General features: G+C 43.3%; 2 protein-coding genes across 8 annotated transcripts in view; one reads left to right on the top strand and one right to left on the bottom strand.

Moving 5' to 3' along the window:
- cmip (c-Maf inducing protein) overlaps positions 1–4,438 on the top strand; it is a 41,499-nt gene extending 37,061 nt beyond the window's left edge. For all 3 annotated transcript variants that reach the window (XM_086208468.1, XM_086208470.1, XM_086208469.1), the window contains exon 21: positions 148–4,438. In XM_086208468.1, coding sequence (XP_086064594.1) covers positions 148–201 — 54 coding nt within the window. In that variant the 3' untranslated portion in view covers positions 202–4,438. The remainder of the gene's footprint in view (positions 1–147) is intronic.
- Positions 4,439–5,122: 684 nt separating this feature from the next.
- Positions 5,123–15,039, bottom strand: part of plcg2 (phospholipase C, gamma 2) — a 31,425-nt gene continuing 21,508 nt past the window's right edge. For all 5 annotated transcript variants that reach the window (XM_086208472.1, XM_086208471.1, XM_086208473.1 and 2 more), the window contains 17 exons: positions 14,385–14,548; positions 13,099–13,299; positions 12,339–12,458; positions 12,060–12,240; positions 11,800–11,868; positions 11,591–11,694; positions 11,341–11,437; positions 11,186–11,258; positions 9,950–10,122; positions 9,564–9,666; positions 8,698–8,901; positions 8,431–8,570; positions 7,746–7,854; positions 7,230–7,394; positions 6,343–6,431; positions 6,072–6,238; positions 5,123–5,969 (listed from right to left, as the gene is read on the bottom strand). In XM_086208472.1, the coding sequence (XP_086064598.1) occupies positions 5,927–5,969; positions 6,072–6,238; positions 6,343–6,431; positions 7,230–7,394; positions 7,746–7,854; positions 8,431–8,570; positions 8,698–8,901; positions 9,564–9,666; positions 9,950–10,122; positions 11,186–11,258; positions 11,341–11,437; positions 11,591–11,694; positions 11,800–11,868; positions 12,060–12,240; positions 12,339–12,458; positions 13,099–13,299; positions 14,385–14,548 (2,202 nt within the window). In that variant the 3' untranslated portion in view covers positions 5,123–5,926. The remainder of the gene's footprint in view (positions 5,970–6,071; positions 6,239–6,342; positions 6,432–7,229; positions 7,395–7,745; positions 7,855–8,430; positions 8,571–8,697; positions 8,902–9,563; positions 9,667–9,949; positions 10,123–11,185; positions 11,259–11,340; positions 11,438–11,590; positions 11,695–11,799; positions 11,869–12,059; positions 12,241–12,338; positions 12,459–13,098; positions 13,300–14,384; positions 14,549–15,039) is intronic.

Genomic DNA, 15,039 nt, shown 5'->3' on the forward strand with positions numbered 1-15,039 from the left:
GTATTTTTTTCACTTGCGTTCAGAGAAATCCTCATAGATTTGGACATCATTCAGTTCTAGATTCCAGGCACGGCGCTGTCCAACGCCAGCCGCCAACAAACCTTTAAAGGTGTTGATACAGTTTCCATGTTTCCTCCTCCTTCACAGGCCAAACTGCCCAACCTCAAAGAAGTGGATGTTCGGTACACCGAGGCCTGGTGATCGACCACGCTCACACACCCTCATGCATATACACAAACACATACACACAAATGCACACAGGATCAGAAGCATACATGAGCATACATTGAATTGTGCGGTGATGTCATCTTCATCATTGCTATTGTTAGACCAGGATCTCAGAAACCATCACCACCCGAGGATCAAGCCGTCCGATGACACCGCCATCCCTAGAAGGAAATGTCCCCTTCTAAATCAGCTTTATGGACCTTGTCGCTCCCCGTACTTCTGTCAGCCGTTAAGTGGACCTTGTTTTTGCTGATGTGATCAGAGGACACACAAGAACTCTTTTTCCTGTCTGACCTTACCCTTTGACCTGTCATTCATACGTGGTTTCATATGCAGCCCAAATGCAGCTCTCCCGCCTTGTCACAAGGAAAACCTGAATGGACCCCCTCCTCTCTCTTCTGTTTATTTTTCAATCCCTCATGTAATGAAGAGCTGGACCCAGCAGCTCTTCTCTGATCTGATCCACCATGTAGCTCTCCAGACTGACACATTACCCACTTCGCCCGTCACACTCTCGCGCCCTTCGGCTTCAGCTTTCAGGTTCCGATTCCGGCCTTTTTTTTTCCAGACTTTGATGGGGAAAAACTGAAGTGCTGCCTCTTAAGAGCATGGAAGAGCTGCAAGACTGTGCCTATTCCTCCACATACAACACATTCAAAAGAGGAAAACAAAACAAAAAAAACAAAAAAAAAGTTTTTATCAACTTAAATCAACATATTTTTCCAGGCATCTGTGCTTTCATAAATTGTGTGTTTCTATATGAAGATCACCCCCCCCCCCCCCCCCCAGTGATGACATTTCAGAAACATTTTGGGATCTCTGTAGGAGAACCCAAACGGAGATGGCAACATTTTCAACCTTTTTCATTTGTTTTCAATGTACATACTAATGATCTCCCATGACTATTTAATAGGACATTTGTGTAGCAGTAGCTGGGTGGTCTGGGACTGCCTGATATTTATAAGTTGTGTTTCTAAAGCCTCCTTTACTCAGTCTCTCCAGGATTTTGTCCTGACAGTAATGAAGTACACAGGCCCTGTTGTTGTTTTTTTGTTTTAGTTTTTTTTTTGTGACACAACACAAGAAGCAAACCAGGAGGGCCCGTACTTGGATCCCTCTGTGCTTTGCCATGGTGGTAACCTAGATGTGTAAAATGGACCTGTAAAACGAGACCCATCACCAGCTGAGAGTTTGTATATTTTCATATCTTCTAATCTTGTTTTTTTTTTTTTCTTCTTCTTCTTTTTTCGGCTCTGTTGGAAAGTTGTTTGAATTGGGAGAAAGAACACTTGCCAAATATCGTTATCAAAGGTCGTTTTTGTTTTGTTTGTGCAACAACCTGAGCTAGTCAAAGCTGACGAAGTGGATCCCGCGGAGAGACACAACCTGACCTCCCTGAAGAGGACAGAGTGGATCGTTTGTTATCTTTCTACCTGTCACCTGGTTTTCAGTTGTTCTGCTGTATTTCTAATAATACAGGGTGGCATTTTATGAGGCTATTTCTCATCGGAAGATGGGACAAAATTATTGTAAATATTTTGTCACTATAGGCTATAAGGGACGAACGTTTGGAGAAAAAAAAGGTTACCTTTTAGCCGTACTTGTCAGTCTACATTCCCTCAAAGTGTTGCCAGTTTTCTTGAGGCAACATGTCATCAGATGTGGTAACTGCCCTGACACACTGCAACGCTCCTTCTCTGTCTTGTCATGTGTCAGTGGCCCCACCCACACAGACAAGCCTGTCAGAGCTCCACCCCCCCCTTTTTTTTTTTTCCAGTGCGTGTCGCTCTGACTGCGTCCATCCATTTTATTTGCAATTGTCCACCTCCATTTTGCTCCGGGGGGACAGAGGACAGACAGCCGTCCGCAACCAGATGTTTTTGTTTCCTATTTATTGGGTGCCATGATAGTTTTTCTGTTTGGCCTGTAGACCCGGGTTGTGTGTGGCCATCTTTGGGTCTGGCTGTCTTTCATATCTTGTATGATGTATATACAAATGTATATAGTCTTTTCTTCCCTTCCTCTCTTTGAATCCTCTGTTTTTCTTCCTCTTCATCATCCTTTTTTCTGTATTTCTCTGCCTCCCTCCATCGGCAGGCTGGTGTTGCCTTCATTTTAACGACGTGTGTGTGGTTGTTTTTTCACACAAGTGCACTGTAATCAAAAAAAAAATGTTTTCAATGCATAATAGTTTCCAGCTTTATTGATTTGATCACTTTAATCAGACATTTGTTTCTTGTGGGTTTTTTTTTTTGTTTGTTTGTTTCTGTTTTGCATGGACATGTTGCTGCATCCTTTCTGGTATTTTTATTTTATAATTTTGTTTTGTAAAAGGTTTGAATTGTGATAAAGGGTCTGATCACTATATCACTGAGTTTAAGGACTGAAATGGAGAGTTTCAGTCAAACTTATTTCTGATAGGTTGTTGCCAGGATCTACCCATGACCCCTGACGGACCCTACTGGTCAAGACAGTCAGGGTACAATTTATTTTTTAAGACGCCAATTCTGGCACTTTTAGACTGAAGCCACCCCGAGCTCAGATTTTGCAATGCAAATATGACCACTTTCATATAGAAATGCAAATATTTCTGGTTTCTCTGAAAACTGAACTGTAATCCAGCCACATTTTCCCATCAGAGTTGGACCACACTTGCTGGCCAATTTTTTTTTTTTTTTTTTAATAAAAGATGTTGGCTCCACACATCAGTTTAACTTTTCTGTAGTACTGATTAAAGTCTGATTGTGTTCAAGGAACTGTTTGACATTTTGGGACATACATTAATTCACTTGCTTCGTGTCTCATTCAGTTTGTTCAGGAGGGGCTCATTGCACCCTAAAATGCATGTAGCGGTTTTAATATCATCTGTATTATTATTTTTATATTACCACAGAGCTAATAGGTTATTGTAACGCAGTGCGCTATAATTAGACATAGAACTGGTGAGTTAATTGTGTGACTGTAATTGATTGTAGTGTAAATCGGTGCTGGGACCTTCTCACACACACACACACACACACACACTCACACTGTGCAGTCGATATTAGGCAGCAGTTAGCGGTCACTAGCGGCAGTTAGCCTAGCTTAGCGCAGACACTCAAGGAAAGCCGTGGCAGCCGTGTTTCTTAGACGACCAGGGGTGTTTCTAGGTACTCTGTGGGGGGCTCAAGGGGGCTCCTGCTGCCTCCAAACGAACCTTAACCCCTCAAACCAAACTGACAACAGAAGAATGGGGCCCCTTTTAGGGGGTTTCTGGACTTGTCATTTGTATGGAAGAGTCCTTTACACAGCTGATGTATCGGTTCTCTACCGTCATTGGGATGTAATCAGCCATGAAGGCCCTCTTCCAGCCCGGGACCCCAGGCATTAATACATCTACTCAAGTCTTACTCGAACACCAAGCATATCCTATGTCCAAGACAAGCTGTATTTGATCATAGTGTAGCATCAGCTGGTTGCCCAGAAACATCCTGGTGAGGTCAGGACTCCAAGAAATGACAGCACCCATCCAAGAGTTGCACGACTGGTTAAACTACAGCACATTTTGTACCGTGTCAGGTCAATATTGAGCTGGACAAGCACCGATAGGCACTCTTTCCCCCAGCTCCTTGTCCTCAGCTGCTAAGCTAAGCTAAGCTAAGCTAAGCAGCTTCATATTAGAGAGTGGTAGCGATCTTCTTTAATTCTCAACATGAAAACAGAATTTCCCAAAATGTTGAACTGTTCCTTTAAAAAAAAAAAAAAAAGTGGACGGTGTTGGGGAAATCATGTCACTGTACTCCCACAGTTTTCGAGGACGACGAGCTGCACCTTGTTCCAGAAGGTTATGATGGAAGGTTGGGGTTTGGTTTTTTTTTTATGTTACTGTAGAACATGTGATAGCTGAGTAGAACCTCTTCCGTTCTGTCTCGTCTCTGTATCCTGTGGAGCTCACTGCACTTTGCTCTCGGTTCATCCTGATCCCTCCTCCCTCTTTCGTCTATGATCTCAGATGTTTTTACTCCTCACAAATTGTAAAGAGTTTCTAACATTTCCAACGTGTGAACAGCTGTGCTTGGGTCTTATTATGTACGGAGCAAATGTGGCAAATCTGTCGGACTGAAAAAGCAACAACTTGATTTTCTCATGATTCCTTGTAGTAAAATATGTATCTATATTTTTTTTTTTGGCAGCTGAGAAAAGGGCGCCCATCATTATTCTCTTTTTTTTTCAGTCTTTCTCAACATTGATCTGCTTCTCCTGCTAGGTTGTTATTATTATTATTATCATGATTATTATTGCTGCTGCTGCTGCTGCTCTGTGGCTGTTGTAATAAAAATACAAAAGATCTTCAACAGGAAAAATAACAGCAATGATGTGAAATAATTTCAATCAAAAATAAAATGTCTGTGAATATGTTACATTTGTGTGATTTTTTTTTCTGCCCCTTTACTGCACAAAGTTCTTTGTAAGATTATATATACATGCACATGTAAAATGTAGAGCAAAAAAAAAAAAATTATATATACACACACACACACACACACAAAACCCTTGTTTATTTTTGTTCACTAAAATGTTATAAAGTGTGTGGACTGATTTGGTAGTCACATTAATCTCAGGTAGACAGCTTCATGTTAATGACACGCTGTGTCAATTTGTTATTTTGTAATATGACACTGGAAGCCTTCCTGCTGTTGTGTTGTTTTTAACTCAGGAATGTAAAAGACTATCAAATTCATAGAATGCAGTATTCATAATACAATATTGTTAAATTGTCTTTCCCCTATTGCGTCATCCTGAAACACTGAGACCAACAGACCTAAAGTTTGTCAAACCAGATGACTCCGGACTGACATGTCACACAAAATGGTCACAGTAATAATAAACGCAGACACCTTGAAGTCATCTGGATTTATTCAAATACCTTAAATGCAGTCACCGCTTCTTTATCAACTTTACAGACACAACACGTCACCGTGGAGAGGAAATTATGTCAAAGACTCTCTGTGTACCACTCAGAACATGTAACCGGACACACAATTGATGAATTAAACTCAGATGCCCTGACAGAAAATCTTCTATACTGCTGTGAACCTGAATCTCATCTTTAATTAGAAATAAATATCCCCACAATAGCAGTATCACTCTTACGTAACACGACGCAGTTTGACGACAGATCACAAGCGCGGCACGACAGGCTGCAGAGAAAGTAAGTTCAACTACATAGCTTGATTATCACACATTATTTTATATATATATATATATATATATATATAGTATATATTATGTGTGTGTGTGTGTGTGTGGTCTGATAAGTTATCAGCAAATAGTATCCATTCATCAGGTATCATTCTGATACTAAGCCTTTAAATGGAGCCAATCTGTGAAGGTCATGAGAGCAACAATGAAACCCTTTCAACAGTAGCTTGTTCCACATGAGCTGATTGGACATCAGCACACTTTGCAAGCCTCAGATAGCCTGAGCACATACACTTGTAGCCTGAAAGATGCCCCCCTTAAGACACGACCTACTACTTGTTACAGTAAAGGGTAATATTACAGTGCAACGTTTATTTTGGTTGCAATTTTTTTCAAAGAGGAGGAAAAGCCTGAATAGAACAGAATAAATATATCATCATTTTTGACACATTTTTCTTAAAAAAAAAAGTGATCCCCGCAAATCTCCATGATTCAGGCAGGAAGACCAGCGGAGTCCTCAGGAATAGAACTTACTATTGTTTATCTTCTTTTCTTTTGTTCTGTGAAAGAATGGAATTACAAATAAAGTCATCCAAGAGTGGGACAACACATCATTTAACCAGCTGACTTTCCCTCTGTGCCGCCGAGAGTTAAGGACTTACTTGTGTTTCTCGCTGGTGCTGAATTCTCTCAAAAGTTGATTTTGTTGGCGGGGAAGAGCCACACGCTGGATATTGGTGTGTGTGGTGTACAGGAACGGTTCGCTGCCGAGCTCGGCCGGCTTCTTCTTCAGCTGGCTCGATGAAGAGTACAGCTCCTCCTCCATATTCTGAGTGGCACCAGTTGGAAGATCGAAATCACAAGCTGCAGTTATACGCCATGTATCCCCACAAGAGCACAAACAAATGTGTGTGCGTGTGTGTGTGTCCTCACCTCTGCCCTCTGGACCTTGATTTCAACCAACAGAGAGGCTAATTCTAAGTTTTCGTTGTAGCCGTTCTTTAGAGGAACAGACCGGAAGCCTGCCAACACAAGAACATTGTTCTCAATACAACTCATTTGTTTAAAACACGGTTTGGAAACCTGCGGCTCCAGAGCCGCGTGTGGCTCTTTCGTCCCTCTACTGGGGCTCCCTGTAGCTTTGGAAAGTAAATAATGAGTATTGATCAGTGGTGCAGTGGCGGCACGGTGGTGCAGTGGTTAGCACTGTTGCCTCACAGTGAGAAGATTCTAGGTTCAAGCCCAGGATCTTTCTTTCTTTGCATTTTCTCCCTGTTCCTGTGTGGGTTCTCTCTGCTACTCCAGCTTCCTCCCACAGTCCAAAGACATCAAGAGGGGACGAGGCTGATTGATACTCTAAATTGACCGTAGGTGTGGACAGGTCACCAGTCCATCACAGGGCCAACACATAGAGACAGACAACCATTCACACTCACAGTCACACCTACAGTCAATTTAGAGTATCAATCAGCCTCGTCCCCTCTTGATGTCTTTGGACTGTGAGAGGAAGCTGGAGTACCAGAGAGAACCCACACAGGAACAGGGAGAACATGGAGACTCACACAGAAAGATCCTGTGCTGGGGCTCAAACCCTGAACCTTCTTGCTGTGAGGGGACAGTGCTGACCACTGCACCACCGTGCCGCCATATGCAAACATACTTAATTAAAAGAAACAAAACAATATAGTTATAATTCCTCTTTTTCAACTCAATGACTGATGTCAAGGCTGCATTACATAAACCAGGCATAGATGGTCTTGTCTGATAGAGAGACCCTGAGCTTCACCTGTACCATCGCACGCAGCTGTGTGTGTTCTCACCTGAGCGGATGCCTTTGACAGGTAATGTGGCCTGAGCAAGGAAGTTGGGGTCTGAGAACATGTCCTCCTCATTGACCACGAATCGCAAGAAGGTGAGCCCCGGCTCGTACACTTTGAAATGGAACGTTTCGGTGGCTTTCCACACCGGGTTCAGACCATTATCCCCTGCAGAGAGAGCAGTACTGGTTTGTTTTTTTCCTTTGTCCCTGCCTTTCTTCCCCTCCCCTCGTGACTCCCTCTCCTCTGAGGTGATCCCCCCCCTAGGCTGCACATCTGCACTGCATCAAGCTCACCCGATGTCTAACCGTCTGCATAGAGGAAGCCGGTTCATCAAGTCAGATTGGCTGCTCACCCCTCACAGTGCGCCGAGCAGCTCATGTTCATCACCTGCCACCCCCTCTCACATCCACCTCACCTCCAAAGCTTACTTAACTACTGATTCCTCTTTTGTGTCCATCTGTACGAAACCTGAAACATTCTACTCCCTTGCTCTTTCTGCCGCCCCCCCCCCCTTACGGTAGACGACAGTCTTGAACTTCTCCTCAGTGTGACCGCACAGCTCGACCTCTACGAATGGACTGGCAATGCTGCGGCTGGCCTTTGGAAGGTGTCTGGCAGCAATCACCTGCGGACAAACACACGAGTTTTCTCATGACCAAACAGGCAAATATTCAGATAGGAAATGTCTGTATGTGATGGGCCTGTACAGGAAGTGCTGATATCAAAAGAATTGTCTTTTCTTAGAACACTTCAGGACCAGTCGCAACAATACAGTGTGTATGCAGTCACACCACTGACTTAGTGAAATTCAGTTTATTCATTGTATTACTGATGCACAAATATGACAAGACTGGCCATAATGCTGCTGACAAACTGTAATAAATGTACCAATTTGTCAGGAAACTTCTTGTCTTGGATTTAAGAGAGAGTGAAGAGCTGCTGAAGTAGAGGTGTTGTAGTTGTTCTTGCTTTCAGCTTAGAACAAAAGTTTTGGTGGTTTACTGAGCACACGGCTGTGTAAATACACAAGGTTGAAAAATTCTGCATTCTGGAGTCCAAAAAAGTAAAGCGGGAAGGAAAAGCATATTTGAGAGCCCAAGACAACTATTTATTAGTATTTGAAAGGCAAAATAGATTTTCTTAGGTGAAATATAACTGTACTTTGTGCGTGTGTGTGTGTGTGTGTGTATTGCTGACGTACCCTAACCATGATGTTAAACTTGACCTCTTTCTTGTCCCGGTGAGGGTCATAGCTGTCAGAGCGCATGGACTCTGGCTGCAGAATGTAACCCGCACCGCCATTCAGACTGAAGAGGGCGCTGTTCACCTGCATGTATTTATCTGAGTGGACACATTCAAATATTGTTTGAAATGCTGCTGTGACTAATCCCTGATTGAAACATATTTTTCTGGTAAGTGGATCCCAGAGGTTCCCCTGGATTCTTGGAGCTCTGCCCGGATAAACTACCTGGAGTCTGGAAATTGAGGGCCACCATGTGACAGCCGACAGCCCAGAGAGGGCAGGGGTCGTAGTTTGAGGACTCCACACGCTGGCCTTTTGGGTAGATCCGACTCAGAGACTTGCGGTTGTACAGTAGGAAGTCCTTGGTGCGACTCTTCCCGGGTATCTTATTCTCCACGAAGGAGCGGATCTCTTTGTAGCTGTAGCTGTCTGCCAAGACCAGAGAGGTAATGTGATCGCTGGAGCAGTGAAAATGTGCACATCTGATCGCTTATTGTCTTTACATTCCACAGGACCCTTCAGCCTTTTAGGAGTTACATGATACTGATGATATAAAATGGTGGTATGACAGCGGATAGATCCTGCTGCGGGGACACGTGCAGACAGGAAACTAACATGGAATAATCCATCGACAGCCATGAAGGGAACTCTCCCTTCACAAAGGCAAAGTTTCAATCTCCTCATCGAAGAAGCTCTTCTTCTAAACCGGCTTCTCCGTGTTATAAAGTTGATAGGTGATACATTTAAATCCAAACCGTATTGAGGTGTGATATTTAAATGATAATTGTTTTCAGGCATCGTATTAATCAACGCCAGATCAGCGTACACCGTGACTGGCGAGGTAGAATCACAAGATGATGTCACTCAGATCTGTACAGGTTCTATGCTTGACTGATGAATGAGGGCCATCCTGTCCAACTTATTTCTATTAATTATAAGATTTAGATCTCTTTGTTAAAGAGCTTTGGGTTGAGGTGCAAAATCAGGTTTATGGTAATGGATGACCATGAGGCTGTAAGACACCAGACTGCAGAAAAGAAACAACGTGTTGCCGGTAAGTCTGTGGGTTCAATACATTTCTACACATTTACCAAAGCGGTCTTTCTCTTTGCTGCGCGGTTGACAGTAGACCACTAGGTCTGACATCTCCGTGGCAACCTCGTCCTTCTTCTCAACTTCTTCCTGCTGCTTGATCTGACATTGGACAAGAAAAAGCCACTTCCTTTATGCTGAATGATTGTGACAGACCAGACGCCAGTCATTAAATACGAGACACATCGACTGAATCCTAAACAGCACTGAGATCAGTAGCCTGGGACACTGTTGCAAAATAACATGTACGGTTGAGGGTTATTTTCACATACAGTTCAACCGAAATGTTTCAATCTCATCTATGAATGCCTTTAGCTTCTGACCCAGTTCATGACCCTATTATGAGTCTATGACATGACTCTGCTGGCCTCCATCAGACACTAACCTCTTGTTCTCTTTTGTACTGCTTACTCATCTCCCTCTGGGTGATGTCCCAGGCCACCTTGTACCACTCAAACAGCTCCTCCAGAGTGTCCGCCGCCAGGTCAAACTGCAGGCTGTCCTGCTCCTTGTCCTGCAAGGTCAACACGTGGGGCTTGCCGTTTTTACCGTTCTTCACTGGAACGAGAGATGAGAAAAGGGGTTCAACTTCCAACAACGAGCTGATTTGACCGAATCTCTGAGTTTATAAGAGACAGGTACCTGGGAGGAATTACTATCTGCTATTTCAACACGTCTGGAAGTCAACTTTGGTTTTACATTTTTACTTAATGCTGTAACTGCATTTGACTTCTGCAATGAATCCTGGCAGTGTTTCTGCACTCCATTACTGCTGCTTAGACTTACATAGGACAACTTTGTGACAATAACTGAAAATTAAAAACATCCTGTTGTCTGTTATGATCATTTTACAGGTTTGACCAGCATCCTTGTTGGAACTCAATCAGCTCTGTTAATTCGGCCCTTGGAGATTATCAGGTTTTGAGGAATCAGTGGTCCAATTGTTGACATAAATCTTAAGCTAAAAATATGCATAACTCAAAAGATTCTGAGAAATCATTTTGCAATAAAGAGAATATTTTGTAAGTGATATCATAAATAATCCCAGGTGTTCTATTCTTACTATGAAGACCTTAGATTACGCCAGCCTTTGCAGTTGTGACAAGGGGATTACAACATAAATTCACCAACACCTCAACATAAAACTGCCTTTTAGTTTTACACACCTTTGGAACGTTTGTTCCATTCATCTGTGACAGGCTTAACCTTGCTGAAATAAGAGTAGCTGAAGCAACATGTACCTTCACTCAATCTCAGATGACCGCAAACCTCTCTTTTAAAGATTAGATGATATTTTTTTAAGACTTATGTTGCCTCTTGAATATATTCTGGAGTGAAACCCTAAGAGAAATAATTAGACAATTTATTTCATTTATTTTTTGTGTGTGAATGCAGTCTTTCCTAACTTTCCTCTTCATTTTGAATTATTGAAATGGCAAAATTCCACATTGAAGAGGAAATTTGTTTTTCAACAGTTTCCTTTATCCAGACTCCTAATGACTCTCCAGGCCAACCCCTTCTCCTGAACATCCTGAGTTGAACCTTGAACTTAGTCCCCCTAATCTAGGACCCCCCCCCCAAACTCCCAACTCGAAGACATCCATAAAATAACTGTACTCACAGTTTTGGATGTTGCACTTAGAGATATCCACAACACCCTTACATAGTTCACCCAGCGGATTGTCTTCCATGTCCTGTTTTGATGCACATCACAATCATAGTCAGTATCAATGATAATTAACCTCTAGTTCAATTAAGCTAAACTCTAATCTCCACCTGTGCTAGGGTCTCAGCTTTGGTGTTGTTGGACACTTCCTCTACATAGTTGGATGGAAAGAAGAGCTGCACGTTTCCTCCATGGTCACCTTTCCACCTGTAGAGAGCCCAGGGAACAGCGCTGTTGTTTACTTGTGTGTGTATATACTTGTAAGTCATGAGTGTGATGCAGATGCACAAAGTGTGCAAAAACTCCTTAACAGGGTCATAATTGGTTGCTGCCAGTGAGTGTGCATCGTAATAAACTCACCATCCCTCATTTTCCTTTGACACATTGTGTATCAGAGCCCCTTTATTGAAGCTTAGCTCATCAGGCCTCACTGCCTTGTACGTGTATACAGCCCTAACTGTGCTCTGAGGCGAAACGAGAAAAAACACACACACAATCAACAATGTTTAAAGGGAACTGGTCAAGATTATAGAGTACAGTGATGTATACACACACACACACACACACACCAATGATGTCTCTATCTCGTTGGGATCCACATATGTCTTCATGGCACAGGGAGAGGCACAGTCTTTCTCCTGGAAAACAGAATCTATTGTTAGTTACCGGTCATTGCAAGCAACATGCTTTGGCCATGCTATCCTCATGCTATCATAGATGGCACTATCATGATAACACAACTGTGGTAGCTAACTCTCAAACACACATCGTCTGGACTCTGTATGTGGTAACTGAATTTCCCAACAGGGATTCTTCCACAGTCACTCACTCTGCTGAAGCGCTCCACTAGCTCAGGCGTGACCGGGTACCGTAGCTTGATCTTGCGATATAGCGGCTTCTTCTTAAAGTAGTTGACCAGCTCCACTAGGCTCTCAAACTCTGTACTGCTGCCCAGCAGATACACATTGCCCTCCTTCTGGATACGGCAGTGTTTCACCGTACCGTCGCCTCTGAAAGACGGAGACACCGGTTTAAGTACAAATATACTACTAATGACATATAAAAACTAAATAAATACAGACACGCAAATTCAAAGATGTCAGAGCACCTGAATGTGATGGCAAAAGAGTCAGGGTTTTCCTTCTGTCGGATGAGGAAAGCTCCGTCTCTGGGAATACTCAGCAGGTAAGCCTCTGCCTGACCTCGGCTCAGGTCACTGTAGAACCACCTGCAAAACAAATACAAGTTTGGAGTTTTACTGTGCGTGCATGTGGGCATGTATTGAAGAGTCTAAAAACATCAGTGGTGGATCCCGATATTATTTTAAGCATCTGAGAAAGACAGAAGACTGAATTGCACTTTCTCATTTCCTTTTATTTATAATGAAATAGCGCTGTCTTTTAAGACCTGCACAAGAGCAAAGAGGCTTCTGGATGTTACAGGTCTGGCCTGAGAGGCACCAGGCATTGACATACATCTCAGCTCGCAGGAGGAGTGCCTGTATGCCTCTGCTGTGAGCGGAATGGTTGCGGTGACGACTGAATGCAGTGATACGTTCTGAACTACACGTAGTAAATGAAGCAAACCACATCTCTTCACTGTCTCATGCTGGCAGCTCTGAAATAACACAACACTTGTATTCAGGTCATTTATGACATCCACGTAGAGCACGCTGTGATATATCACCAACCCATTGATGAACTACATCAACTGAGAGGTAGTTATGATGATCTTTACTCGATTTAATAAGACACCTTTTTAGAAATTGGACAAAATACTACGATATCTCACAAACACAAAAACTCAACTCAGTTCTCCCATAAATGTTGAGGATGTATTCGCCTCATGCATATTCATATGTGACAAACCCTTGGTTTAGATGAGGGTTGGGCTGAGGAACAGGGTCAGTGAGCCGCAGCTCGAAGTCTTGGCAGCGTAGCGGGTTCTCTTTGTAGTGCTGGATCAGGGAGTACACGGAGGGAAAGTGCAAGTGTGGCGTCAGGTAATAATAACTGCGTGTCCCCTCGGAACCAGAGCGGATTCGACAGTGCTGGACTTTCCCATTGCGCCTGAAATACATGATGAAAAGAACAAATCAATGCATATAACAGGATCTTATCATGCACTGAAATAAGATAAAAATCTATGTTTTGGCTCTTTCAAACGTTTGTTTATTCTTGGTCTCACTGAGAGAATAATTCTCTCTTGCATATTCAATTAGCAGCGCCACTGTTGCAGTTATGCACACCTAAGTGGTGGTCGTGAGGGGGAGTTGAACACTTATATTCAACTACCTCATCCAGATTTATCCTGCCAGCCTGGGGATTGAACCAGCAACCTTCTAGTCACAAGATCCTTTCTAAAACTTTAGGCTACCATTATCCAAACTCAAGATTCTTGGCTTGGAGTGTTGTTGTTTTTTTGTCTGTCTCTTAATCGGTTAGGCTCTGGTGATTACATTTTTATTGCATATTTTTAAATGAGGGGCTGCACGGTGGTGCAGTGGTCAGCACTGTGGCCTCACAGCAAGAAGGTTCCGGGTTCAAGTCCCGGCTCGGGCGCGGGATCTTTCTGTGTGGAGTCTGCATGTTCTCCCTGTTCCTGTGTGGGTTCTCTCTGGTACTCCAGCTTCCTCCCACCGTCCAAAGACATGCCTGTAGATGCTGGGATAGGCTACAGCCCCCCCGCTGTAAGGAATTACTAGTAAGGAATAAGCGGAAGATGACGATGGATGGATGGATTTTTAAATGAGAGGATGGGATGGTGTGTGGGTTACAAAGCTTTTGGTGAGGTTTTAGCAGAGGTTCATAAATTCTTTACTTTCACCTCCACATTCACTTTATAAGCACACTCATAATTAACCTCTAACAGACAGACGACACTGGCAATCCATATATCAGGGTTAGAAGAAAACACTAAAATTCCATTTTGCATTTCATGACTAAATAAAATTCCTCCAGTTTAATTGGATGTTCCTTTGCTTGGCTCTTCCTGTTGTAGGGAAGAAATGTGTTGGAGGGAAAACATCTGCAACATTGTGATGATTGTCAGTTCATCATCTCATAAGAAGTCAAAGCCATGGTCACCTTCATATGCTGCATCCATTGAAGGAAACAAACTTTGATAACCAACAAAAAAGACAGGGAAACTCTACCAGAAGGAGAGGGTGAAGTCTGTGACAAAGGTGTCGCTCTCTCGGACCAAGAAGGTGCCGTTCCTCCCACTGCTCTCGTCACAGTAATCGTAGAGGAGTCGCTCGGCCATCGGCCGGCCCTCTTTCATGCGACCATGAAACCACGGTTCTGAACAGTGCATGTCCTGGTAGAGAAGGCAAGGCAAGGCAATTTTATTTGTAGAGCCCGTTTTCACCACCAGTTTGTCTCAAAGGGCTTCACATGGCATCATAACAACATCCTCTGCCCTTAGACCCTCACATCGACTGAGGAAAAACTCCTTAGAAAACCCTTTTAACAGGGAAAAATCTGAGAAACCTCAGGGTGAGCAACAGAGGAGGGATCCCTCACCCAGGACGGACAGACGTGCAGTAGATGTTGTTACAGACAAGAAAACAGTTTACAATACAAAATGTGGGAAACATGGAAATGTTAATAACAGTTGAAGAAGGAAGCTTGTGGTAGGGGAGGCAGGGAGAGCAAGCCAGCTTGATGGGGGACTGGATGGCAGACTGGTTCATGGGAGGGGAGGAGGACATCCAAATGTTTGCATCTACATGTGTTTCATAAGGGATTACTCTCCTTCCTTTCAGTTACAGAGGCAGAGGTTAAGATGTCTGCCCCCATGGCCTGCTG

Source organism: Aulostomus chinensis, chromosome 7 (genome assembly GCF_037954235.1).
Source record: "Aulostomus chinensis isolate RoL2024-O1b breed Wild chromosome 7, RoL_Achi_v1.0, whole genome shotgun sequence".
Lineage (NCBI taxonomy): Eukaryota > Metazoa > Chordata > Actinopteri > Syngnathiformes > Aulostomidae > Aulostomus > Aulostomus chinensis.